Genomic DNA, 27,877 nt, shown 5'->3' on the forward strand with positions numbered 1-27,877 from the left:
TTAATGATGGTCCTTTTTATTCTTCTTTTTTATATGAATTGATTTCAAGTACCTTGCATTTTATCTATGACATGCTTTGTATATATTTCAATGTTTAAACAAAAAAGCTGATTCTAAATCTTTAAAGGTGATAGATACACATTTAAAAGACTCAACACCATACTGTAATACAAAAATCTCAATATAATTCAAACCAAGTAACGTAGGCTTAAAAAGTAGCTGAAGTTACTCATTTACTCGTTAATATTTTTCATGCGCTTAAACTTGAAATTGATTCTTTTTTCTTTATCATCATTAAGATAGAATTCCATTTCACATCATGATTTTGACTACTGACCCATAATACCTGGAATCATAGTTTGCCTATTCTATACAAATCGCGGGTTCACGTGGCATAAGAGAGTGAGTGAGAGAGAGAGAGAGAGAGAGTATCGTTTCCTTTCTTCATATCTACAACGAAAGGCCTAAGCAAATTGATGATCTAATCTATATATTTTGGGATTTCATTTTCGAATTGACTTTGGTGATTCATTTCACAGCTCTGCGAATCCACGTTAGTCCATGGTGCAAAGAGGTTCTGGATAAGCTTGGTGGTTATGAACTTGAAGATCGAGGCCTTGTTCCAATGAAGGTAGCTACAATGACAACATTATTCCTTCACAATATTCCAGCTGTTGAAAACAAACCCTATGATAAATATGTACTTCAATCGCAAACATTCAATTTAGTGAAATCTTGATATCTAGACAATTGGAGTGTACAATGTAGTTGTATACAACAAGAAGTATGATAGAAACAGTTTCAGTTACAAATTGTTATTACATCCATAAACTTTCCAATAATAATGTAATATAGTTTCAGATAGTCGCAGTTAGTTGATGTCAAAGACATATCATCATTCAATCGCCAGCAAGTCTGGAAGATTAAATTTATAAAATCATCAATTTGTTATATTCTCTGTGTGATTTGTTTCCAGGGTAAAGGAGAAATCCATACCTTCTGGTTGCTAGGACAAGTTCCAAGCTACAAGATCACCAAGGTTAAACCACCACCACAGAAGCTCACTCAAGAGGCCATAGAGATCGCTGCAAATCGTGTCATACCTGATGACGTCTAAATAAACAACTCGCTGGTACAACTACAATCAACAACAAATGAAGAATGTTACCAGATACTTTTGGTAAAATACAAGGAATGTTATTCCCGACCCCTTCACGTTAAATATAACGTCGGGTAAATTCATTGGTCTTAAAGCTTACATGATTCAGTAAGCATTGTAAGAAACATATGAAATGTCTGAAAATATTTCATACGTTTATAGAACCAATAAATGTTACTTTGGTCTGTTGATAAAATGAGTTAGAGCAAACGTTTAGCAGTTAATACTCCCCTATGAGCAATGGTTTGATGAAATTGAGTCTACAATAAAACTCCTGTTTCGAGTTAGAGTTGTCTTATTGAAATAAGAATGAATTCCCTCCATTGCTAGCAAAGGAAAATTGAACGTAGAACGTAGTATAATCGCATTGACATTATTTTGCTTCATCATGGCGTATAAATTACGTGTGCCTTAATTTCATCTCAACGAAAAGCCACTTGGTAATGTTTATTTACGTGCAGCGTCAAAATTGAACATTGTATGGTTATTTTACATTAAGAAAACCCCCAGGTTTGCATTGAATCTATGTAACTTGAATTGTTCATGACGAGCAAAAAAAGAATTGAATAAATTATTCGTCATTTAACAGCTCCTTGTTTACATTGTTGCCAGTTTGTTTTATCAAAGTGTATCGAGTGATATTTCCTTTCTCTCTAATAGAAAAACAGCTTGGATCATTTTCAATTAGATATTCAATTAATAACTATAACCATCATGGAATTATTAACGGCAGAATAGAATGGGCTAGGGCAAGAAGAATTAATAGAAAAAAGGTATAAAGGAAGATAGCATAGGGAAATGTTAACGACTTGCCAAAGAATTTCATATGATGGTGATTTGTAATGAAGATGGCGTTTTATATTCCAAAATATTAATCACTTTCACATATATCACTTTATCTAGTTTAGGTTAATAAATATTAAACGCAAACAACGTTATAATTAAAAAGTAATGGTTGATAAAAAAATAATTTTGTCTTTGATCACTTGATACAAGCATACTAAAATACCTGAATAATGCATAATTCGGCAGATAAAAAGATGAAAACACAGTCAAAATAAAGATACCGTGCGAGCAAATATATTGTTTTTCTTGAAATCACTTGATATATAAGGTGACTACTTCATTTCAACAATGCATCGACAGAGGATAACAATTTGTAAGAATGAACATAAAAAACACAATTTAAAGCAAAGTAATGCACTATCCTTTTGGTTTAACAAACTTCGATAAAATATGAATAGTCAAAACAGTTAAATGTAAGTCTACAGGTGAATAACGTAATAGAAAGGACGTACTATTTCAAAACTTAAAAAAAGAGAAGACTTTGACGTCAGAAGAATGAAAAGACTTTTAAAGGCTTTATTCCGATTATAAATTGGTTATAACATTATTGCGGTTTCGTATAACAATTCTTAATATATGATAAACCCATTATAAACCTCATTCCTCAGTAAAAAAATTACTATAAGTTTACAATTAATATATTTCAGCAATGATATTGAGAAATCCCTTTATCCCGTACAAAGAATGTGTTGATAATGTTTACCGTGCATTATATACATATTGGTCAACATAAAACAAAATCACACAATATAAAAATCATTTTTTAATTCAAAGTAATCCCAAAAATGTACAGTTTTGATAAATCGAATATATCTCAACGTAATATATATTTCTAATGCATTATTCGTTAAGGGACGCCAAAAAAGCTTATATCGATTCACGTGCAAGTAAATACAGTATTTCGTGTAGGTATGTGTGTATGAAGTATTTGTATGTGCGTGTGTGTGTGTGTGTGTGTGTGTGTGTGTTTTAGTGGGTATGGTGACTAAATCGTATTTAATTTTTGTTAAGTGGTGGCGTTTTTATGAGCAATCTGCTTCTTTGTGGTCCTGACCATATAATTGCTTTTTATTTTGTATGTTTAATGTATTCTTTTTTCTATTGTATGTTTTTCTTTTTACATGTAGGCCTATATGTTTTGATAAATTAAATTCAATGCATGTTCTCAAACTCACCGCTTTCTACTCAGCTTCAGCTGATCCTCAACTTAAACATAACTACGTATCTGAAGTTTGAATTTATTACCGAATCACCAACATATAACTTCATTTTTAGTCAATATACATTCATATTATTTGGTAACTATAGCTAACAATATCAACATGCTAATCGAGGTGAGCTCCTGAGTAAATATTTTGTTGTTCAATAGTAAATCTTTCATTATTTTCTTCAAATTTAAATAAAGATTCCGAATAGGAAAGTGGTTGACAGGGGCCACTAATTTTCTGAATAGGAATTGTTTCAAGGGGTCACTAAGTGTCGGTATAAGAAGTTGTTTTGGAAGTGGTCACTAAGTTTCTAAATAGGAAGGGTCACCTAGTGTCGGTCAGTAAAAAAAGGTTTTTGGAAGGAGTCCGTAAGTTTCTGAATAGGAAGATGGTTGGCGGGGTTACTAAATGTCGGTTAAGAAGTTTTCTGGAATGGGCCACTAAGTTTCTGAATAGGAAAATGGTTGGCATGCAGGGGTCACTAAGTGTCGGTCGGTATATTAGAAGGTTTTCTAGAAAGGGTCACTAAGTTTCTGAATATGAAGATGGTTAGCAGGGGTCACTAAGTGTCGGTATAAGAAGATTTTCTGGAAGGGGTCACTAAGCTTCGGAATAGGAAGGTGGTTTGAGGGGTCACTAAGTGTCGGTCGGTGTTTGAAGGTTTTCTAGAAAGGGTCACTAAGTTTCTGAATATGAATATGGTTAGCAGGGGCCACTAAGTGTCGGTATAAGAAGATTTTCTGGAAGGGGTCACTAAGCTTCGGAATAGGAAGGTGGTTTGAGGGGTCACTAAGTGTCGGTCGGTGTTAGAAGGTTTTCTAGAAAGGGTCACTAAGTTTCTGAATATGAATATGGTTAGCAGGGGTCACTAAGTGTCGGTAAAAGAAGATTTTCTGGAAGGGGTCACTAAGCTTCGGAATAGGAAGGTGGTTTAAGGGGTCACTAAGTGTCGGTCGGTATAAGAAGGTTTTTAATAAAGGTTATTAAGTTTCGGAATAGGAAAGTCGTCGGAGGGGTCACTTTGTGTCCGTATAAGTAGGTATTTTAAAGGGGTCACTAAGCTTCGGAATATGAAGGCGGGTGGAGGGGCACGTCATCCAATGTACCCAAATAAGTATCATTGGATGCGACCGGTGAACCCACGCTCAGATCCAAATCCTCTTCGTTGAGAACGTCCTTTTTGGGCAAGGTTTCTGCTTCATTGTAGTTGGTGTCCGTAGAGAAATCCCCGAAGCTTGGATTACTGATTCCACCATCTTCAAAACGAACCTATCAAGAATAAAGAATTTCACCAGTTAATAATATTATAAGACAATTAATACTTGTAGATGGATACCACCCAGTGCTCTGTGCATGTTGGGCAGAGTCAACTATAAACATTAGCGTTGGAAATCATGAAAACAGTCTGCTGTGACTACTGTAATGAAAAGAAAAAAATGATAGATGTTAATTCTACTAGTAGAAAGATGTCTCACTTTTAGTGTGTAAAGTGTAATTTTCGTTGTGCTTATAATTTATATTCAACTATTCTTTTACTAAACCTATAAAACCTTGTAAATGAAACTATGAGCTCACACTTACATGTACATGTTCTCCCATGAATGGTTTTGAAAACCTTTGGAAATACAGAATGCTTCTAAAATAACATTAGTTTTAATCATGGTTTGTAGGCGCACAATGGCTGATTAATACATAAGGTTGATTCGGCCTAAATGTATAACGGTAATGGGTAAATATAAATACCTCTCCTCCTGTCATTCGAACGGAGCTGTTGTTCGTATTCAGCTTAGCAGAACCAGTCCGTTGACGACATCTATTATTAATAAAGAATAACGATTGATATCAATATACTCAATTCTAACGGGTACTCCGAAATACGATACGATGTCATTATCCTTCGACGATTATTGTTCCAGCCGATTTAATTTGTTTTTCTAGAAGTTTAAGGCATCTTTGGGCATTTAATTTACATAATTCCCAGGGATATTGGGCGTACTTGGGGAAGGAATAATGCATCCTCCAGTCATCAAAACTTAATAAAAAGCCTATAGTCCTTTTAAAGTTAAGAAGTAATGTACGCGATTATGACATGTTTTAAAAACCTTTTGGTTTTACAAAAGAACTTTTCCAATAAAAGAATGATGATTATAGTTACGCGCTGACAATCAATACTTACATTATGAATAAAGCACATGTGATGATGAAGACAATGAGAAGAACTCCAAGCAATGCAGAAATCATTACCAGAGCTGAAGAAAAGAAATCGAGAAAAATCATAATTTGTTGCCCTATCCTTGAAATGTATTGTCGGAAAACCCCGGGTATACTATCACCATAGCTATTAAATATTTTGGACGTTAGTAAGTTTGACTATCTTTCAGTATTTTCTCTTTTGAAATCGACTGTGAAATCTCTTCTCCCGAAATGATTTTTGGCCAGCACAATTCGATTTTTTTATAAATAAATTTCAATCTTGACGGATGTAATCATGTGCAATATCAAATTAGATCTAAGATGGATATGCAATCAATTCGAAAGCAAGGGAAACTGGGGGAAAGAGTTGTTCAAACCAAATTGTGTTTAAGATCGCGCTGGAGAAATTGCTCAACTGAAATATATCACGGCAGGATATCTCGTGCCAGCATGGAAACGTTTTCTCGATTATTTATGAATAAACATCGTGACTAGAACAGACAAGGCCAGGTATACCTGGGCCCTGTTACAATAACTGTTATAAGCTACTGAAATCGTGGCATCTGATTGGTTGTGAGCAGTTGTGTTAAATATCCGTGGCAGTTGTTATTAATAACAAGTTTTATGAAACGGGGCCCTAGGCAGGCTAGGCTTAATGTTTAGAAGTTAGCAGGTGGGAGAATTAAGACCCAGTAAATAATCTTCTTACTCTGCTTTGATGAGTCTGTTGTACAGACTAGCTCGTGTTTGTTCCAAGTGTTAGTACCAAGGCAGATCCACAACGTAGAAGCTGACGAATCACGGCATGAGACAGTCAACACGTCACCGTAGAAGTATAGATTTGTCGGATTGGTGAATTCTGTTCCTTCTGGTGGATCACTTGGGGGTGAACACATTAGTTCTGTTTGTATACAGAACAAAGAAATTAATTGATGCAGAGGTACTCCCAATATTTTCTTTGAAATGATATACTGGAAAGTGTACTCCGGCAAATCAACGGTTTGTACCATTCCTATTTTTGCATTTTAACCCCAAACAGACCAATAGTTTACAATAATTTACAATGTATTCGATGTGCCTTGATTAATCATTACAGAATTGATCTAGAATAGACAGTACATGCTTCAGAGATCCAAATAACGTAAGTAAATGAATAATGAAGCACTGACTTTGTCAAGTGATAACACATTGACCTAGGCCAAGTAGGTAGCACGCAATTAAGAAAAAAATGAAATAATGAAATTTGGGAAGGTCTTAATTTGGAAGTGAAAAGTCATAGAACAATGATGAGCATGGAATATTGTTACATTAACTGGAAAGTTAATATTCGGGCAAGAGATATTTGCACACCCCACAACAGAATTGTGCCTGTATGCCTATCACGGATCTACACATGTGAGTTCGTTGTGCGAATGAATTAGGTGGTTTTGCAATCTTCTATTTTTATTTATAATCGCTCAATTTCTCATGATAGTACAAAAATAATCATAAATTATCTTTCGCGAGGAACGCTTTAAACTCAAAATTCTGTAACAACATTTTTGATGTTAAGGTTCTAGTCATATTTTACAGACAAAAACATGAGTTAGATGAGAAAAATTGAGTGGCTACTTACTGATATGACAATTGCTTCCAGAATAGCCTGTCATGCAAATACATTGATATGAATTCATCCTGTCCACACACACGCCATTATCACCGCACGGTGAATTGCTACAATCATCTATTTCTGTAAACAAGTAAAACAAGTCAACAGTGTACAAATAAGTAATGAACAATCCAAACTAACAGCGCCCTTTTCAGTATGCTTGTTGTAACATTTATCTGTCAAAAATATCGAACTATAGCTATAAGCCAAAGTGACACTGCCTTTTAGTAAAGCATAGTCTACTCATCCTACCTCATTTTCTCGCTATGATAACGTTCATAAAGATATATAGTTGGTTGGTTGCTTGCTTGCTTTTACCTGACTGCTAAGAAAGCGTGTGTGTGCTTGCAAGTAATCAACTAGGGGGCCGGCGGCGTAAATCCTCTCCGATGGACTTGGTAATGAGGATAAATGCATTACCAAAGGGCACTAGCCCATCGACCTGGGTTCCAGTCCATGAACTCCCGGATACGAGACCATTGTTGTACCACTGAGCCTTTATAATGATATTACATGTAGCAAGAAAACATACACTTCACGAAGATACACGGTGCTTGTGACAAAGTGATTTGATTCTCCACGAGGAGTTTCAAATACAATTTGAAATAATATGATTGTAATACCTCCCTTTCAATTTGTATACAGAGTTTGACGTATGCAAATGTATATCAACATATTAAAATAAGTATGGACTTAGAAACCCTAGGTTAGTGCGTTGGATTCTTACCTGTATCGCATGAAGACCCTGTATAACCATCGTCACATTCACACGTGTACTTGTTATGAGCGTCTACACACCGACCATAGATGCAGGGATTACTGGCACACTCCTTCGATCCTGAAATATAGATAGGGTACGTACGTCTTTATCATGCTCTATGATCATTTTACCAACACTCACATTTTTTTTTTGTGGGGAGGGGGGTGAAATTAAAGAATAAAGTGTTTATTTTTGGTGGTATATTTGCAATTATTGCTAAGTGCGCACGGATCACAAAACACAGAGGATAAATCTGTTAGAAATACAGTCAACCTGTCTATGGCGACCGCCCAAGGGAAACACAAAAAGTGGTCTTTGTAGGCAGGTTCCTTTAGTACATGTTTCAATGAGAAACCATTTTCAAGGGAAACAAAAAAATGTACTTGTTGTAGACAGGTGGTCACTAATTAAAAGCTAGTTTGACTGTATATATATACATCTGTATATATATATATAATATTTCATATGTCTGTGAGTGGATTTTTTTGTGTAAAGAAAAATACAAACTACTAAACGATTACATGAATGCAGTGTAAAAGAACCAACAAAAATAATAGGGATGAGTCGTTTTTTGAAATGTTTGCTATAGGACGACACTAAGAAGTAGCTTTGATATAATGGCTGCACTACATGCTTATTCTCTCATTTCTTTTAGCAATAAATGAATGTGATTGAAGACCTTACTTGTTTGACAGTTTGTTTCTACAAATCCCTCTCGACATATACACGAGTGAGCAGCTACATGATCGATACATGTCCCTCCATTCTCACAAGGGTTACTCGAACAGTCGTCAATATCTGTACAAAGGATAAAATAACCCGAAATAGTTACTCATTTTGTAATAAAATCTGGATGAATGTCTTTCAAATCCCACAGGGGCTAATCTTGAGACCCTCCCATTACATCGAGTTTGCAGGATCATTTTCAAGCATTTTTCGTCCACCCTTATCTCTTGTATGCATGGTTTTAACTTGATACGTAATTATCAGAGAAGAAAGGCCATTGTTTCTGTGTTTGAATTGATACGTCTTCTTCTGATGCTATTTGAGAGCTCACACTCTACCGACATTACCGTGATTACAGGCCTGGGGGGTGCTTCACAAAGATCCTAAGAAGAACTTAACACTAAGTTGGACTTAAAAATTATGGACAGCCATTGGAGCCTTAAAATAAAGTATATTCAAAAGCAGAAATTCAAGTATTTTAGACTTTTTATAAATTCCACATCCAGAACATGAACTCTCCTTGATGATAGAAAATATGAATTATTTGAATCAACATTGTATGCCCTTCAAAATAATTTTTACAAAATATTTTCAAGGATGCTAATGGCTTTCCATAATTTTGAAGTCCAACTTAGAGATAAGTTCAACTTAGGATCTTTGTGAAACACCCCCCTGGTTTACAAAAAGAAAATCATCAACCAAGGTACACATGATAACGAAACAAATACGAGAAGAATCTATTCAACTCCAAACGATTTATCAAGGAGTTACTCGAGAGTCATTATTGTAGAGAAGAGTTCATGAATGAAAAGAAAAATAAAGAAGCTAAAGTATAGACTGATGCATAATTAATGTTATTACTTTGTCACGACCTGGAAAGTCATTAATAATCGTTTTAACATTCCAGTACGAGGAAAATAAAGTTCCAAGACGTACTTGTTTCACAGACATCTCCAGTGTATCCTGTGTCACAGATGCATTTATATGAATTCGCCTGATCCACACAGAAGCCATTGTTGGTACATGGATGGAACGACCGACACAAACCGAGGTCTGAAAGAAAATACAACATAAAATTGAGTCACGTTGTGTAGGACGCGGTATAACCGCCGCGGCTTTTTTAAAAATGAGAATGAAAAGTGTAATATGATTCATATTTCTGTGTCGTAATTATAACACAGATCTAAGTGCATACTTAGATTCTGACACAAAATTCTGGATTTAGCTCATGCTGCAATGATAATTATAAACATTTAGGTCAGTCAGGAACCCCATGACTCTTACAAGTCGATCGCCTGTCTGATTATCAAGATATTTATGATTGGAATTACAAATTTTGAAAACCGTTTGCCAAACGGTTTTCATAACACTACAGTCTATTGGGGAAAACGAGTATGGTAAAACCGGTCACTCAAAGAATTTTATTTTTGAGGCACATCTTGATCATTTTGAAGCGCAATTTTTTTAGGGCTTCAATATTACACCATTGCACAGACACTGATAACATGTAGGGCCGTGTATCTCAGATTTAACATTGTTAAACGATCCCTTTAAGTAAGTGTAGTACAAAATATTGATCGTGTTTAACAAGACGAAATATCTACGACCATCCAATAAAAGATGCACTTCTATGATTTCATTATAAAACAAGCTGTACCCAAGCTCTTACAGCTCTTACTCTTAGCTTGCAATAAAGGCAACACTTCCCGATCAGGTCTGCTTTCGAGGCCGCCCCTCTTGGCGCCTAATTTGCGACTTCAATGACAATATTTGAATGTGTGACGGTTGTACCTAGGCATTATGTTTCACACCTACTCTTTCTGTAATGAATCAAATATTTACCAACAAATTATTGTTTCTCTTGATTTCTTGCTGGTATTATGTGACCCCTCCCAGGCTCCCACACAAGAAGCCATATTAAAAACAGAAACGACAGAGAAAAATGATACATAAAAAAGGCTGCTTACAGGAGGATTGTCGTTCTCTTGTTTTCCATTATCCTTTACCATATCAAGAAGCAAGTCATGTCTGAAACTCAATTATACAAGTCCGCCATGGCTTCCCGAAGCCTTCAACTTAAAGGCCGGCTGTACTAGTTCATCCAGAAGGGATTAGACCAGCCAGCTAAGTCACTGACAGGTGGCTGTCTCATTTACTCAACTCTCAATTAGCATACAAAAAAAACAAGATCATGGAGGACCTCGCATCGACTGGGGAAGTTTTCTATATAGAGGGAGCAAGTAGCTACAAGTAGTACAGTGTGGCTTTAAGATTAACTTTTATAGCATTGCTTATTGCTGACGGTACCCTGTAGATACATTACCTGTAGCACAGCGTTCGCCGGTGAAACGAGAAACACAGGAACAAGTAAACATATTCACAGCATCAGTGCATGATCCTCCATTAAGGCATGGATTACTGCTGCATTCATCGATTTCTTGAAATATAAATAACAGAAATGGTTTGATTAATTGTTATATGAATATTATAACCTAAAGTTGGTCCGCTTTGGAGAATACCAACCCTAAAGTTTAATATTTTGTAAATGAGTTACCATGATGAAAAATTAAATGGAACTAAAATACACATACAAACGAACAGGTTTATTAAGTCTAACACATACTCCCCAGGGAGCGAAGCGTGTACACTTTCCTGTGCGGACTAGCAATTTAATCCAATGAGCGGGGTAACAATAATTACTTGGTAAAGTGCTCTATATAGCGCTGTAAAAATATGACTATTGTTACTACTTGTGTAAATTATATGAGATAAAAAAAAGTAGCGTGAGGTGTTTTTTTTTTTTTCTTACCATGTTGGCAATAGGAACCGGTGAATCCGGCAATACAGCTACAAGTAAAGAAATTGATACCATCATTACAAGTTCCTCCATTGTAACAGGGTTGACTCAGGCACTCTTCATAATCTGCAAGTCAAATACAAAATATAAACGGAATAACGATAGACGTTAATTAAGAACAGGAAATAATTGCTGCAATCGTTGTTTATATAATTAAAAGAATGAAGAATCCATGAAGAGGGTATGTATAATTTCCCCTCTTTCAAAATAAATCTTAGAAAGTACAGTAATGTGTTTTAACTCATTTCGTATTATGTTTTCACTAAACTTGGGTAAGCGCGATGGCATCATAAAAATCAATCAAGCTGCTAAGAACCCTGTCCATGGTGACTGAGGATAAGCGTGAGGAGCCTCATTTTGAATTCTATGGAAATCGTGATATTTGTGTGTTTGGATACGATTGAAACTAACCACAAATACGGCTATACTTACTGAATTCACAGTTGGCTCCACTATAACCAGGGAAACAATGACAGGTGAAGCTGGCGATTTTGTCTTCACAAATAGCGTGCTCGCTTTGGCAGGGATTGCTCAAACACTCATTCAATTCTGTAAAAATTGAAAATGAAAGGAATCATTACTAATAAATAGTATCAACTTCAAACTTATTCCATACTCTTAACCAATATCTAGCCAATGACAGTGTTGTTGTTGCTTAAAGGAGTCATAAATATAATGATGGGACTAAATATTTAATGCATGTAGTAACTTAAATGAAATTATATTAGGCCATTATGAGAAATCATAATCGTACGTGATGTGTACAATTATTGATTCATTTGATTGTATATGTTTTTCGCAAAATGATTACAAAATTCCTATTTAGCACAATCACCTTTATCGGTTTATCCACAAAAAACCGGGCCAAAACATGTGTTATATAGTAAATGCATTTCGTTTGTATACTTCTTTGATTCTGTTAAATGGCATGTCACATTCTGAAAGCGGATTTAATTTTTTTTTTTTATTAGCATTAGCACGACTGAGACGGTACGAGGTGGACTTAAGTAGACTCCGTGTCTCAAGGTTGTTTAATCCTTTTGAAACATGGACTGTATTACGTAGTAACATTGATTTGTAAGATTTTTCCGTATTCAGTCTATTCCGGTACTATACATGTATGACGTTGAATATCATAAGATTAACTATTCGCTACCTATAAATATATATTTACCGTTTAAACATCTCTCTCCTGTGTAGCCTGGAGGACAATTACAGCTCCACTGATTCACAATGTCATTTATGCATATTCCTCCAAATAGGCATGGACTACTAGCACACTCGTCGATATCTAATGCAAAGAAACACATCGGCTACTAGTACATGTATTGATGTCTAGTGTAAACAAAAAAATACGAGGGCTAAAATGGTACCCTCACTGAAATCAATGTTTAGCAGTTAGGTCCTGAAAATTTTATTGTAAAGATGGACGAGTGTTACAAGAAAAAAGGTCACTGTTTATTTTTGGAAATGAGCGCTAAAATAGCTACTTCTTAAGTAGTTGGTCTTTTTTGTTATTCAAGTGAACACATGTTGTGAGGAAAGGGTAAAATAGAAGTAAAAGAAGACGCTTCCACGACAGTGAAACTCTTCAGAAAAGAAAAGAGGGTACCGATTTAAAGTGAAAAGTGGGGGTACTGGCCTTTCACCCACCAGATCGCCTTCGCGAAATTGCTAACAATTGTTCTATAAAAATGATAAGAACTAACCAACTTCACAGTCTACTCCTGTATATCCGGGTGTGCAGACACATGTGTATTCCCGTATCCCGTCAACACAGTCTCCTTCCTTACAAGGGTTACTCAGACAATCATCTTCAGCTGAAAAGAGAGAATATAAAAGATAGGTTCAGGCTCATGGACATTAATTTAACTAACTTCCCTATATACGACGACCTTCTGGGTTGACCAGAAGGTTGACGGATGGGAAGACGAGTAGGGTGACACATATGTGCCACAGAGGCTGATAATAGAAATGACGAAAGGGTAGACACTAAGGGTGACGAGTAAGTTAATGAAAGACAATTAGGATTACAAATGAGAGACGTCTGGGTTGACAATTAGAATACGGATGACGAGTTGGTGAACGTATAGGTGACGAATAGGCTGACAATTGGGTGACGAGTAGGTAAACGAATGGATGACGAATAGGTTGACAAATAGGATGACGAGTAGGTAGACGAATGGATGACGAATAGGTTGACAAATAGGATGACGAGTAGGTAAACGAATGGATGACGAATAGGTTGACAAATAGGATGACGAGTAGGTAAACGAATGGATGACGAATAGGTTGACAAATAGGATGACGAGTAGGTAAACGAATGGATGACGAATAGGTTGACAAATAGGATGACGAGTAGGTAGACGAATGGATGACAAAAAGCTGGACAATTAGGGTGACGAGTAGATGAACGAATGGGTGACGAATAGGCTGACAATCAGGGTGACGAGTAGGTGGACGAATTGGTGGCAGATAGGGTGACGAGTAGGTGGACGAATGGGTGACGAATAGGCTGACAATTAGGGTGACGAGTAGGCTGACAATTAGGGTGACGAGTAGGTGAAAGGATGATTGACGAATAGGCTGACAATTAGAGTGACGAGTAGGTGGACGAATTGGTGACGGATAGGCTGACAATTAGGGTGACGAGTAGGTGAAAGAATGAGTGACGAATAGGCTGACAATTAGGGTGACGAGTAGGTGAAAGGATGATTGACAGATAGGCTGACAATTAGGGTGACGAGTAGGTGAATGAATGGGTGACGGATAGGCTGACAATTAGGGTGACGAGTAGATGAATGGTTGGGAGACGAATGGTTTAATAATAAGAATGACGAGTACATGTACGTGAAGTAATTGGTGATGATTAGGCTGACAATTAGGGTGACGAGTAGGTGAAAGAATAGGCGACGAGCGATTTGACAATAGGGTCGGAGAGTAAGTGAACAAATTGGTGGCGAATGGGTTGATGAATGATTGACGAGAAGGTTGTCTAATGTGTCACCTACAATTTAACTCACTAACGTTGGGTTACAAGAGGCGCTCTGAATTTGCTGCAATTATAATTATTATAGAGCCGAGTTCTAAACTAAGTACTGACACATACAAAATGTGTAAGAAAGTGAATTACTCATCAGATATTCAGAGTATTATTGTAGTATATGAAAATAAAATAAACTTAGTCTTAATAAATTTGACGTCCTGAAACTTTACAATGTACAATACAAACTGATATTGAGTTAAAGAAATGTAAATTCCTGCTGTTATCTGATATGTAGTATATACATTTACACCATTGAAATCTTTAAAAATATAGTATATGGAAAATTAAGATTCATGAAAACAGTGGCCAATCAGAAAATTGGAATAAATACCTGCTTTCAGAGATCCTGAATTAGCTTAGTTTGTTCTACCGACCAGTGTTGTTAACTTTCATTGAATAATTGTTCATGAAACTATAATGCAATCATTGTATTCACTGGTGAGACTGGTTTGAATATTTTACAGTGGTAAAATCATGATTTCTCCACGACGAGCACAAGCAATAGACAGAAATGCATATTAACTGATCCTGATCCTGGTTGCTTACTGACAAGCATTTATTGCTTTCTTAGCTGTCAGGTATAATAACCACCACTATCACTATCACTACGATATACGTACATGTTTCACAGTCCTTTCCCATAAATCCATCGACGCACACGCATTCGTAGTCGTAGACATCGTCGATACACGTTCCACTGTTTTTACATGGAGACACCTCGCACTGATTGACCTCTGGAAAGAGAATGAGCCGAAATGAAGAAATGATGATTAGTCAAATATATTTTGGGAAATGTGTAACATTTGAAAAAACACTGTTTTAATCCTTCTTAAACTATGCCGATGCTGTGATGCTCCTGGAGGTAAACAAGAGACATTGTGACTATTTAGAACGATATGGTACGAATCAGTCAATAAGGATTATTCGGATTGTTGTGTAGCAGTCATGTTATGTTCAGTTCCTCTTTACAGAGCTAGCTATGAGTAATTCTTACTGGAACAAAAATTGTGAGACGTTCATAGTTACTATTTCGGTTTTTCAGAAGATTATTATCCAGTTCTCTGACAATGCTAAAGGGGGCAGGGAATGGAAATGCTCATTCGCATTTACTAAGCAAAAGAAAAAGAAGGCTGTTGGGGAAAATAAAGCTTTAAACAAAATTGTTAGATATTATTTGATAAGGCTGTCGGGAGTTTTTAATTCTGAGCAATTTTTGAATTACTTGTGGACAGATTTGAAAATCTAAAACATTTTTTGCTGCTCGGAAAATATTATCTTCAAATTCGGTTCAACATTACTCCGTTCGAAATGGCCTAGAAAAGTCAATACAAGAACTTTTGTTGATGATGTTGTGTTGGAATCATACTCTGGAACATGTGTCATGACATATTTCATTAGTGGTGATAATTTATTACGCTCATGAACGTCAATCAATGATCCTGTACAAACCTTCGTTGCAGTTCACCCCAATATGGCTAGAAGGGCAACGACACATGAAAGCATTGATCAGGTTGTCACATGTCCCAGTAGTACATGGGGAAGAAGCGCATTCGTCCTGCTCTGGAATAATGATAGTAAAAAGAGAAGAAATAAGAATACATTTCCAGACGACTACTGCACCTGTCAACCTGAGATCCTGAGGCAAAGAGAATTTTTAAATCTGAAAACAATAAACATGTGTAGAAATTTGGTAGAAAGTTGAAACATGGCCGATCTCGATCGGAAGCAATGAGTTTGAGCCTCTAAATGTGTTGCTAATATAACCATTTTTAAAAAGCCTTATTTCCTTGTTAAAATTTCTGACGTCGAACACAATATGGTCATGCAACAAAAGTGGACACAGTATGTGCAGGAATTTTCCCTCTTTCTTTTCATGCATCTGGTATTTTTTTTAGTGCTCTGAAGTTACTAAGCCAAACCACAAAATGTGAAATGCTTGTCCCAAAAATGTTTTAACCTTTTTCCTCCGCATAATTACCTACTGAACATGTTGCTCCAGTATAGCCTGGAAAACACTGACACTCCATCGTACCATTGTTGTCCTTACATACACCATTCAAACACGGTTCGGTTCCATCTGCTCCACATACACCAGCGATGCGAGCTGTACAAAAAACAAGGTCAATTCAAATACTCCTCTTTAATATAAACTATTTATTGACCATTCTTGATGGTATTGCCTCCTATAAACACTTATAATTTCGGTTTAATGACTGTGATTCAATAAGTCATTCTAAATTTATATTGCTGTTTTGTTTATTGAAACTAAGTTCAGAGCTATCTTGATCGATAATAATAATTGGGTCTTCTTTGATAATAATGATGATATATTATATATTCAAGGCGCCGAATCCAGTTAAAATCAAATGACCAAGGCGCACACGGTAAAACATACCATTTATCTTACTAAGGGTCCTGCAGTTATTTTTTACTGCACCATGTGCCAGGTACCCATTTACACCTGGGTGAAGAGTGGCAAATGTGGTATAAAGAAAGAACAGGGAGTTGAATATACTGGGAAGTAGGTGAAATGTATAACAATAAAACAGAACAAAACAGCAGCATACAATGTATTTAAATGTATGACGGTAAACGAAGCGTTCGACTTTTACTTGCGACCTTCTTCTCTTCTGATTTCATATAATGAATTGGCCCATAAGCCTCACCTTGATTGATCACGAGTCCAGTTGGAGCTTGAAAAGAGCCAACAAATTCAAATACCCCTTCCGACCGATCGAGTACGATAATATTTTTGTAGTTAGTATCAGTGACATAGATATCATCGTCAGATCCCCGGACTGCTATACTAAACGGACTAATATTAACACTCGCTGATGTATAGACGTGTTGTATACGATCACTCCCGTCTAATAGCACCGATTCTATGAAATCGAGGTACGCTTCACACCAGTACAAACGTTCCTCTGCGAAAAAAATTGAACCATGTTTGAGGAATACGTATTTTCTTTCTTCTTAAAAACGAATAGTGCAATATGCACAACCGAATATTTGATTGATTTTAAATCAAATTCATTAAAGAAAGTGGCTATAAAATGAAAGTAATAACAGTAATAACAATGACGACGACGATGATGAAAATAATGATAATAATATTGATCATAATGACAACAACAATAAGTAAATAATTATAACAACAATAATAACAATAATAATTATAACACTAATAGTAATTATGACAACAAAAACAGTATTAATCATTATATATCTCTCTCTTTAGAAATCTAGCCATCTGATTCGTCAAAATTGCAGTCGTGATTTTAGTTGACCGCCTACCAGTCAATATTCTTTTGAAAAGTGCCCTCATTCCCGCCTACCGGTCAATAGTCTTTTTAAAGAGGCCCGTTGCCCCAGGTAATAGGCCGTATAAATAAATTGTGCTCAGATCGCAAACTACATAATTGATACAAGTATAATCTACTGAAATAATTGAATTTGACCGGCTGATTAGAATTATTATGGCAGTTGCATTTCACAGCGTTTCAAAGCAACTGTTATGAAACAAGGATCTCAAGTGGATTAACATGAATTCTAACGTGAAACAGATTGAGGAGTTCACCAAAATGATAGTTCAAAGTTCAATAGATGTACCTGAGCTATCAATAGTGACTCCGTTGGGCCATGTTAGGCTTGCATTGACAATAACTGACCGGTTCGTCCCGTCAATATTGGCTCTCTCAATTTTAGGTGCTTCCCCCCAGTCGCTCCAGAATACGAGTCTAAAAGTGAATGATATAGACCCATTACACTTGCCCATTAATCTGCAAGATTCCCCATCAAAATATATGAGAAAGACATATGAGCAAGAATAATGTACACTTTCTCAGCACGACATGGGCATCGCCATTTTCTTGAAAACATGACGTACTATGCGAAGTCGTTTATCAAGTAAATGTATTCAAATTTATTGATTCTTCCTTCCCCAGATGTGTGTAGTGATGAAGCATTTCATTCACCTGCTATTACCCTTTGTACTGCAATTGCCAGAACGTAAATTGCATAGATAATTTGGTTCTCTTCTGGGATGAAGGTTTCACATAAATGAAATAGATTTGTCAACTGCTATTTTTTTCGCTTTTTTAAATATCAAAATGAGTTACAATTATTCCCCTGTTATATATTTTCAACCAAATATAATTTTACCTTAATTCTCAGTTATGATTTTTCCTCATTGAAAAGTAAAGGTTTTGTTATTAAAATAAATAATATTTCCAATCAAAGCTTGGTGCATGATACATGTACAACTTCAGATGGTATGTCATATTTTCAAGAAAATGGCAGCGCCCATGTCATACTTAAAGGCATTACGTCATGCCAAAAATGTCTTCATTTATATATATCTTGTACACTTTCGTAAGGAATATTATACATCAAAGGGCAAGAATACATCTCGGTTTTTTCACTATTACTTTAGGGTGAGGTTTCCTTTCAGGCCTTTAAGATTTGAATTTGACGTTGTAATCTTGAACTGCTTTTACTAAATATTAACTGCAAACCAAATGAAACAAAAACGACAGCATTTTATTCTCTGCTTTCTTCTTCTCCAGAATTATTAAAAATGATTGAGGCAATCATTTAATTAATGTGACGGTATCGTGTTAACCTACCCATGTGTAACCGAAACTGCTATTCCACGTGGTTTATCGTGCTCGGTATCTGCAATTACCGTACGGTTTGAACCGTCTAAATTGGCGGATTCCACAAGATCCAAACCGGAATCGGTCCAGTACAGGCGATCATTTTCAATATCAATAGCTAATCCTTGTGGGGCTACATTGAAAATATAAATACATTATAAGAATTTGTTATTGTTCAAGATACCTTCATCAGGGATAGAAAAAATATATATTTCGCGTTTGTTGTTAAAACACTTGATGTATTATAGAAAAACGTTGTAAACTTTAATGAGAGTACGATACTCTGAATATATACAGTAATAAGAACCTAAAATCGATCGGAACACATTACAATCGTGTGTTACTCCAAAGAGGGTTCGTTTTATTTGAAAGGTAAACTGACATAAGATTTACAGACACTCTGAAACATATCTGGACCCAATTTTGATCAGGGCATGAACACCAAGTGATTTGCTCTACATTGAAGCTGAGTACAATCAAGAAGTTCTACTTACATCCAAGATCAGAAAGGATCTTCTCATTACCAGACCCGTCGATATTAGATCGGTAGATGGCATCCAGAGCAACATCAGTCCAGTATATGGTACGAGATCGTAAGTCATATTGGATAGCGATGGGAGTCTCAACGTTATCGAGAGGGAGTAGTGTGAAGTTAGCGTCTTCGAAGCTGCTATCGCCATCTACATACGCCATGTAGATACCACGGGCCAGGTAGTCACATACAAACATCTCATCTTGGTATGAGACAGGAAAAATTAAACAAAAATTATAATAGTGCTATTTTTTTCAATAAGAGATAATGATGTGTATTTCCTTGTTTTTTATTGTTATTCAGATACGTTAATGGGCATGATTTTGATTTAAGCATTGATTTTGTATTTTTTTTATTTTTGAATAAGTTTGAACATGTTAAAAAGTGTGAAGCAGTAGCGATAGCAGGTCTGTTGTAATAGAACACTTGTATTACACATCATCATCATCATCATCATCATCATTATCATCATCATCCTCATCATCACCATCATCACCATCATCATCATCATCATCATCCTCATCATCACCATCATCACCATCATCATCATCATCATCACCATCATCACCATCATCATCATCATCATTATCAGTAGTATTACCATTGTTATTATTATTATTATTGTTGTTGTTTTTGTTGTCACTATTACTATTATTAGTACAAGTGTTTTTTTTTTGTAGTAGTAGTAGTGGAAGTATTAATAGTAATGGTAATATTAATAATAATAGTTTTAGTTGAGGTGGGAGGGACAATAAATAAGTACGAGTAGTCCGATAAAATGATAACAGTTCACTTAAATAGGGAGGGGCACTGTCATAAAAGCATACGTATGCAAAAACTAATAGTTTAAACAAAATACGGGAGTGGAGAGGAATCCAATGTAGTAGTAATAGTAATGGTAATAGTCTACGTCATAATATTAGTAATAGTAATAGTAATAAACTTTTTACCTGCTTGGATGAGATGCAATCCTCCAGCTGTGAGTAGGATGAGTATAGTGAGACTCATTTTAGTCCAGGGTGACGTCATCTTCTATTATTTATATGATAAAGGTGGATAAACAAATACATGACATGATTATCTTAGTCACTTTATTTTGATGTATTTTAATGTATATCCATAAAGTTTCTGCGCTATATTGATTGACCTTATATTATCATTATTATTATTATTATAATTAATATTATTATTATTATTAATATGTATTATACTCTCATTCCCAGCAAATAGGGTCCTATTGAATCATCACTGGCTTGGATATTGTCATATCTGCCCCTCCCCCCTTAAATCCAAGATCCGGATATGCTACTGCCTAGTATTTACATTAGGGTCTTAAATGAACAAAGCAATCGTAGGATTAATTTCTCCATATTTCTGAATGTACTGCGCAACCAAAATGTTTCGTGTGCCGTTGCCAAGGAAGAAGGGAGTGATGGAAGAGAAAGAGAGAGAAAAGGAGAGAGAGAGAGCGAGAGAGAGAGAGAGAGAGGGGGGAGAGAGAGGGAAAGAGAGAGGAAGAGAGAGAGGGATAGAGAGAAAGAGAAATGAGGGGGCGAGTGAGAGAGGATATAGGAGAGAGAGAGGAGAAGACAGAGAGAAAGACAGAGAGAGAAAGAGAGAGAGAGAGAGAGAGCGAGAGAGAGAGAGAGAGGGGGAGAGAAGGGAGAGAGGGGAGAGGCTGATGATAAGAGAGGAAGGATTACAAAATCATACAATTCTCATTATTTTCCATTGCTACGATGCAAAATAACTCGATACGTGCTTGTTCCAAGCCTTTTGCACAATAACAAAATTGTCATAATGTGAAAATATCGTTCATTTAACGCTCTGTGAAGATGAACAAGAATGGGTGCTCACAACGCGAATAAATGTGATTATGGAAGAACAAATTATGCAAATAAGGAAATAGATTGTTACCAAGTTATAGTTCCTTTATAATGCTGCCACTGCTAGGAGTGTTTGGAAAAAGACTCGATCTGTTTGAGAACTCTCTTTGAGAACTATTCACCCTTGGAATCGAACGTCTCTGGTTCATCGATTTCACAGTATATGATTTCCATTGTTATATATGGTTTACATTGTTAACTTTGTGGCATACCAGGGTAGCATGCTGCATGCGAGGTTATTTAACCGTCTGTTTGCATATAAATTACACAATGCTTATGAGATTTAAGTCAATTTAAAACCGTGGCATATCAGTAATAAATTGATAATCATTGTGGTCGATTTCTCTTTCAGTCTTTCTAAAAAAAAACATTTTTCTATGTGCATACTCTTCAAGGCTAGTCCAATGCATTACAAAGCCTCCGGATCATTAGGCAAGGGGGTGGTTTCACAAAGATCCTAAGTCGAACTTAACTCTAAAGCTATGGTCACAAATCAGAGCAGCGACCGACCGATCAGTAGCCTGCTCGGTCGCTGCTGGAATTAGGCATCGCCCAGCGATTAGGTCGGTGCCCGGGCGGCGACCGCCCAGGCACCGAGCGTATTTTGGGCGGCGAGTGAAAAGTGAGCAGGCGCCGCCCAAATTTTAACTCCGCGCTAAAACTTCATCGGCTACCGAGCGATGCTCTAAAAACGAGCGGTGCCTGGGCGGCCACCGCTCGGTGGCCGGGCAGCCGCCGGGCAGAATTGGTTAAAAACTCGCCGCTCGGCCGCCGAGCAGGCAACTTTTGGGTAATCTGACCATAGCATTACTTGGACTAAAAAATCTCTGTTTGTAATATATTTGACTGGCTTCCTCACATGTTCAACAACAGTCGTGTATCGAACATGAATATTTTGACGATGCTACTTCCACTATGAACATGACGGACAAAGAAAGAGGACAAAATATACAGTTCCTCATTCTACCCTCAACAATTGCTGTGGTAGACAAAGGAACATCCCTACACTGCCCTTGTTTAAAAATATGTAGAACAGGTGAATATGCATATGACACCTGTTATACACATTTTTACATAATAGCAGTGAAGGGATGTTCCTTTGTCTACCTGAGGAACTGTTGAGGGTAGAATGAGGAACTGTATATTTTGTCCTCTTTCTTTGTCCGTCATGTTCATAGTGAATTCATTACTTTGTTAAAAACTAGACAGGCCCGACAACGTACAATATGAACATATTCATATTCGTGCCTATAAACCGTATTTGGACATTAACCATTAGTTGAATCCCTGTCTAATTGTTTACATCTACACACTAGTTATTTTATAAGGTCTCTCATGCCAAATAAATTTAGCGCATGGTATAGAAGAACATGATAATAATAATTAGATCAATAAACAAACTCTATTGGATTGCTGCTTTCACAGACAAACAATTTAAACAAATTATATTCAAAAGCTTCTGAAAGCAAGTTCGTCTTAATAATTAGATAACATGTTCCTTTTTGTATATTTCAGCATATACATAGAAATAGCCGCATACCAATCGTTCCTCCATTTATCCTTCTCTATCTCTCCCTCTCTCTCTCTCTCTCTCTGTCTTCTGAAGCGCGTCAGCTTTTGTCATTGAATCCTGTTGTTTTTGCCCGTTTATATTATCATATTTTGCTATTGCTGTAAGCATAAGTTAAAAAGCTGCATGCACTTCAAGCGTGCGCTTACGCTGCAGCTATTCTGCATTTTGCTATATACGTCAATCGTTCCCAAATTTTCTGGCATAAATTCATTGTAATTTAAAAAAAATATTACCACTATATACATATTGTTACTGCTTATTACTGTATATCAAATGCCAGAAATCAATATATCAAATCAAATCGAATAACAACTTTGAAGACAGCAAAAGGTGATGCTTTACTTATGTCTATAGTGGTAGGTTATTCCAACTGAAAAGCAATCTCCAAGAGTTACTTTTATTCATGAGTGAGGTATATTTAGAAGCAGCTTATCCTTTGTACTTCGTAAGATATGTGAATATGGATGTGAATTAAAAGATAATAACATCTTTGAATTAAGCTGATAATGGAGCGTTCAGGCCACTGACTTTGAACAGAATCAATGTTTACTCCCTTTCCGAAGTATACCTATTCCATTGTGTACCGTGCAAGTCTGTGATATTCTCTTATAATTTTCATTCCTTTTCACTCAAAAGAGGAATCGTTCCATCACGTCACACTTGACAGGGACATTTTGGAGTTTGAATGCTAGCTATTGATTACAAAATAGATAGAGAGAATAGTGAAGTCTAGCATTTAGGGATGGTCGAGACGTAAAGGAAAGATAAAATTTGTTATCAACATGATATTATTAGTCTTCTGACTACAATCACATATCATATTTTAGTTCAGTTAGGTTCAGTTCAGTTCAGTTCATTTATTTCATTAACAAATTGATGAAAGTATGGACATCAAACCATACATGTACCCCACCCCCCCCCCCCCCCCCAACAAAAAAATAAAATAAAAAAATAGCAAATATTAAATAAACATCATCAACGACTTATTATATGAAGTGTTTGGGATTTGTGAGAAGACAAAATTCTTATTAAAAGCCAATTACCCTATACATAAGAAAATAACAATTTACTCTAATTTTTTATGTTTATATTGATGGAACCCGAATGAATTGAATTGAATTGGACTGAATGGAAAGAAAGAGAGAGAGAGAGAAAGATCTATAGAAAGAAAGGGAAAGAGAGAGAGAGAGAGAAAAAGAAAAAAAAGAGAGAGAGAAAGAGACATACGGAGACAGAGAGACGAAGACAGAGAGAGAGAGAGAGGGAGGGAGAGAGAGAGAGAGAGAAAGATCTATAGAAAGAAAGGGAAAGAGAGAGAGAGAGAAAGAAAAAGAGAATGAGAAAAAAGAAAGAGAGAGAGAGAAAGAGACATACGGAGACAGAGAGACGAAGACAGAGAGAGAGAGAGAGGGTGGGAGAGAGAGAGAGAGAGAGAGAGAAAGATCTATAGAAAGAAAGGGAAAGAGAGAGAGAGAGAAAGAAAAAAGAATGAGAAAAAAGAAAGAGAGAGAGAGAGAAAGAGACATACGGAGACAGAGAGACGAAGACAGAGAGAGAGGGGGAGGGAGAGAGAGAGAGAGAGAGAGAAAGAGCATAATCTGCTGCTTCGGGGATATAATCATGTTATTATTCTGTTTACTGTGTTTTTTCATTCATTTTACTTCGTGCAAGTCCGTGATATTCCCTCTTTCTCACACAATGAACGCTCTTTATTCTCGCACACGATGGTTTATGGTTAATATTAACATTAGTAAACAACAAAGAAAAACACCTAGAGTGAGGGCCAACGATAAGTAATTGCATTCTTTCACGTCATATCCTGGACCTACTTGTCATGGAATAATATAGGGCTCTCCGGAAAAACAAATATTTTTGAACAGAAAGATACTTTCGGGGAATTTTCGTAAATTGGATAATGTGTGTAAAAAGCCTATACGCTTGAGAATGCTATAGGTTTGTATGGATAATGGCAGTTTACTTATTGTAATGTGAAAATAAAACTTCTGTATAAATAAATGTATTTGGAATGTCAAATTGACAAGCAAATCGAATAAACGTGCGGCTCCTAGTCGTCTGGCAAGCGATACCGAATAATATTTGACAGTGCTGAGGTGTGTTTATTGTGTTTAGTATTTACGTAAGGAGTCTGGTATAAGGATTGAAGAGGTGAATGGATTAGGATGAAGTTGAAGAAGATCATTGTTGCAAAGACAAAATGAATACACATATTTTAACATAGTACATATAGTACATGTATTTGTCACAACTAGGCGTTGTGGCGTGCACCTGCAATCCAGCTAACCGTGGAAGTTACAAACTGATTCAGCCGAGGACGCAGGTTCGAAACTGAGTCACTTCTTTCGGATGGTGACGTTTAAAGGTCGGTCCCCAGATGTAAATAATCATTTTTGATTGATACACGTCTGTAAAAACCCAATACATACACACCCCTACTCGACTCCTCGCTCTCTCTCTCTCTCTCTCTCTCTCTCTCTTTCTTTCTCTCTCTCTCTCTCTCTCTCTCTCTCTCTCTCTCTCTCTCTATCATACTGTAGCTAAATAAGCTATCAAAATCAGTAATACTCTTGATACGCACTGCATTTATTCATGCAGTGACATCTGTATAAAGGAATAATACACCAATCGTCAAAACTGTTTGCAATTTATACATTCATCAACATACACCATCATGATAGGGCTGCATACAGATTATTCTTTCAAGTTCTCCTTTGCAAATTACTATAAATCAATGAGTGAATACATTATAACTCACATACAAGTGCTCCAGGTTTCACGAAGTATATCTGTTCATGCACGTCCCTGGTATAGTTCAGGTCTAGTATACGCCCAACACTCAACAAGGAAATATGGCCTAGTTATGATCATCGAACTTGAAGTACAGTCTGCATTCTGTTTACTACCCCACAGAAAATGGAACCAATGAAAAATAATATATGGAGACATCATACACCGCTGAGCTTTAACAAAAGATTCCCAATTGCATATTTATATTAGACAGAGCGCTGCAATTATTCATTGAAATCAGACGATCATAGTGTGTATATCAACTCATGTGTGCCATCATAATTTACAAAAAGTAGAATGCATTGATTGTGGTGTACATGCAGAATAGAACCCAGCATCATACTTCAGTTCAGTTCAGTTTGTTTTATTATTATCATTTCGCAGCCACAGCTGAATTACATGACAATTTACAATCAATTTAAAAATGACATCATATTACATTTATAAACAACATATTTCATAACACAATGCAAAGGTATATACAAAATAGATACTTTACATGTAATATAATTAATATTAGTTAATCTGAGAACATAAATATTTACAGTTTTCTTAGCCTAATATATGGGCGTGCTTTTTGATTGGCGGAGAAGGTTGAAGAATTGAGAATCTGCAGAGTGAAAGAGCTATATGGGAAGAGAGTGGTGTAGAGAGAGAGAGAGAGAAAGAGAGAAAGAGAGAGAGTAAGAGAAATAGAGAGGGAGAGAAATAGAGAGAGAGAGAGAGAGAGAGAGAAGGAAAAGAGAGAGAGAAGGAAGAGAGAGAAGGAGAGAGAGAGAGAGAGAGAGAAGGAAGAGAGAGAGATAGAGAGAGAGAGAGAGAGAGAGATAGAGAGAAAGAGAGAGAACACAACATTAAGAAATTCTTACTGAACAATATGTTGATAGAATTTTTGAAAAAATTACTTAAATTGACCCCTGTACAGCCAACCATGAAATATCGTCCCATGAATTTGATACCAAAAGAAGGGGAAAATACTCTACAAATATATCAAATATATCACTCTTAAACCAAAAAGCGAGCTTCAAGTTTATTCCGACTCATACTTTTTAACAAGGTTGGATAGTACCAACATGAGGCTAAATCCAGATTTCTTTCTGAAAAGATTTGTAATAATAATAATATTTAAATGTTATATAGCGCTTAATACAAAATGTCTCCAAGCGCTTTACAAATATACTATTTGTACTGCTCATAATGCTTGTAACTTTATATGGGGTTGTTGTAAACAACATTTACTTGATCGTACTTTCCTCCTACAAAAAGAACAGTTCGTATTCTTTGCCACAAGCCATTTTTCATTATTACACGATTTCAACTGTGTGTTTTTATGTATTCATATTATCATAAACTGTTACCAGATATTGTTTGTAATATATTTCAGAGCAATATCATAGATATAATACCACGACTTTAGCAGACACTCGTGTAATATATAATTTTTCATTTTCAAATAGTATATTTGAGTACCATTTTAAGGACCCACTACCTAGAACAGGCAACCCCCAAAACTTAAACAATGTGTATGTTTAAACAATTTAAAGCATAATCTATAACTTCAGTCTTCAACTGATACAGAAGCTTTGAGTTTGACTTCCACATTTTTTTATGTGTGTAATTACCATTGTATTATTGTATTTTCTTTGTCCTTTTTTGTGTGTGTACATTTTTAGGATCATCTACCTATACTTCTCAGTAAATTTTTTGATGATCCATCCACTTCGTAATTTCCTTTAGTGTATTTTCCATTGTATTGGCTCATCTATGTTTGCAAGAAATATTTTATTGTATTCTTTGCTTTTGTATGTTTTCATGAAAGTGGTAAATAAATACAATTCAATTCAATACAAATATTAGGCCTTATGTTACGATGTACTTTGATATGGTGTTTTATAAATAAATAATAAAAAGCAATATTTTAGGACACTCTCACAATGTACATAGCATTGGACTGGAGGGGAATCTTCAATCTGGGGTCCGTTT

The 27,877-nt window shown here is 36.0% G+C and overlaps 1 protein-coding gene and 1 long non-coding RNA gene across 2 annotated transcripts; one reads left to right on the forward strand and one right to left on the reverse strand.

Moving 5' to 3' along the window:
- The first annotated feature begins 547 nt into the window (after positions 1 to 547).
- LOC105445203 lies at positions 548 to 1,747 on the forward strand. Its single transcript, XR_973303.2, has 2 exons — positions 548 to 631; positions 977 to 1,747. It is a non-coding gene; the product is annotated as an uncharacterized LOC105445203 (long non-coding RNA).
- Positions 1,748 to 2,242: 495 nt separating this feature from the next.
- Positions 2,243 to 26,578, reverse strand: LOC115917867 (neurogenic locus notch homolog protein 1-like). Its single transcript, XM_030980569.1, has 22 exons — positions 25,863 to 26,578; positions 20,581 to 20,662; positions 19,593 to 19,832; positions 19,069 to 19,231; positions 18,053 to 18,180; positions 17,110 to 17,367; positions 16,422 to 16,547; positions 15,893 to 16,003; positions 15,064 to 15,177; positions 13,107 to 13,217; positions 12,572 to 12,688; positions 11,830 to 11,946; positions 11,350 to 11,463; positions 10,864 to 10,977; positions 9,477 to 9,593; positions 8,499 to 8,612; positions 7,782 to 7,892; positions 7,022 to 7,135; positions 6,116 to 6,307; positions 5,390 to 5,462; positions 4,957 to 5,026; positions 2,243 to 4,482 (listed from the first exon to the last, which is right to left on the reverse strand). The coding sequence occupies exons 2-22, from the start codon at positions 20,657 to 20,659 to the stop codon at positions 4,270 to 4,272; spliced, it is 2,796 nt and encodes a 931-aa protein (XP_030836429.1). The 5' UTR covers positions 20,660 to 20,662; positions 25,863 to 26,578; the 3' UTR covers positions 2,243 to 4,269.
- Between the last annotated feature and the right edge of the window lie 1,299 nt (positions 26,579 to 27,877).

The sequence above is a fragment of the Strongylocentrotus purpuratus genome, unplaced genomic scaffold, assembly GCF_000002235.5.
Source record: "Strongylocentrotus purpuratus isolate Spur 01 unplaced genomic scaffold, Spur_5.0 spur5_contig_820, whole genome shotgun sequence".
NCBI classification, from domain to species: domain Eukaryota; kingdom Metazoa; phylum Echinodermata; class Echinoidea; order Camarodonta; family Strongylocentrotidae; genus Strongylocentrotus; species Strongylocentrotus purpuratus.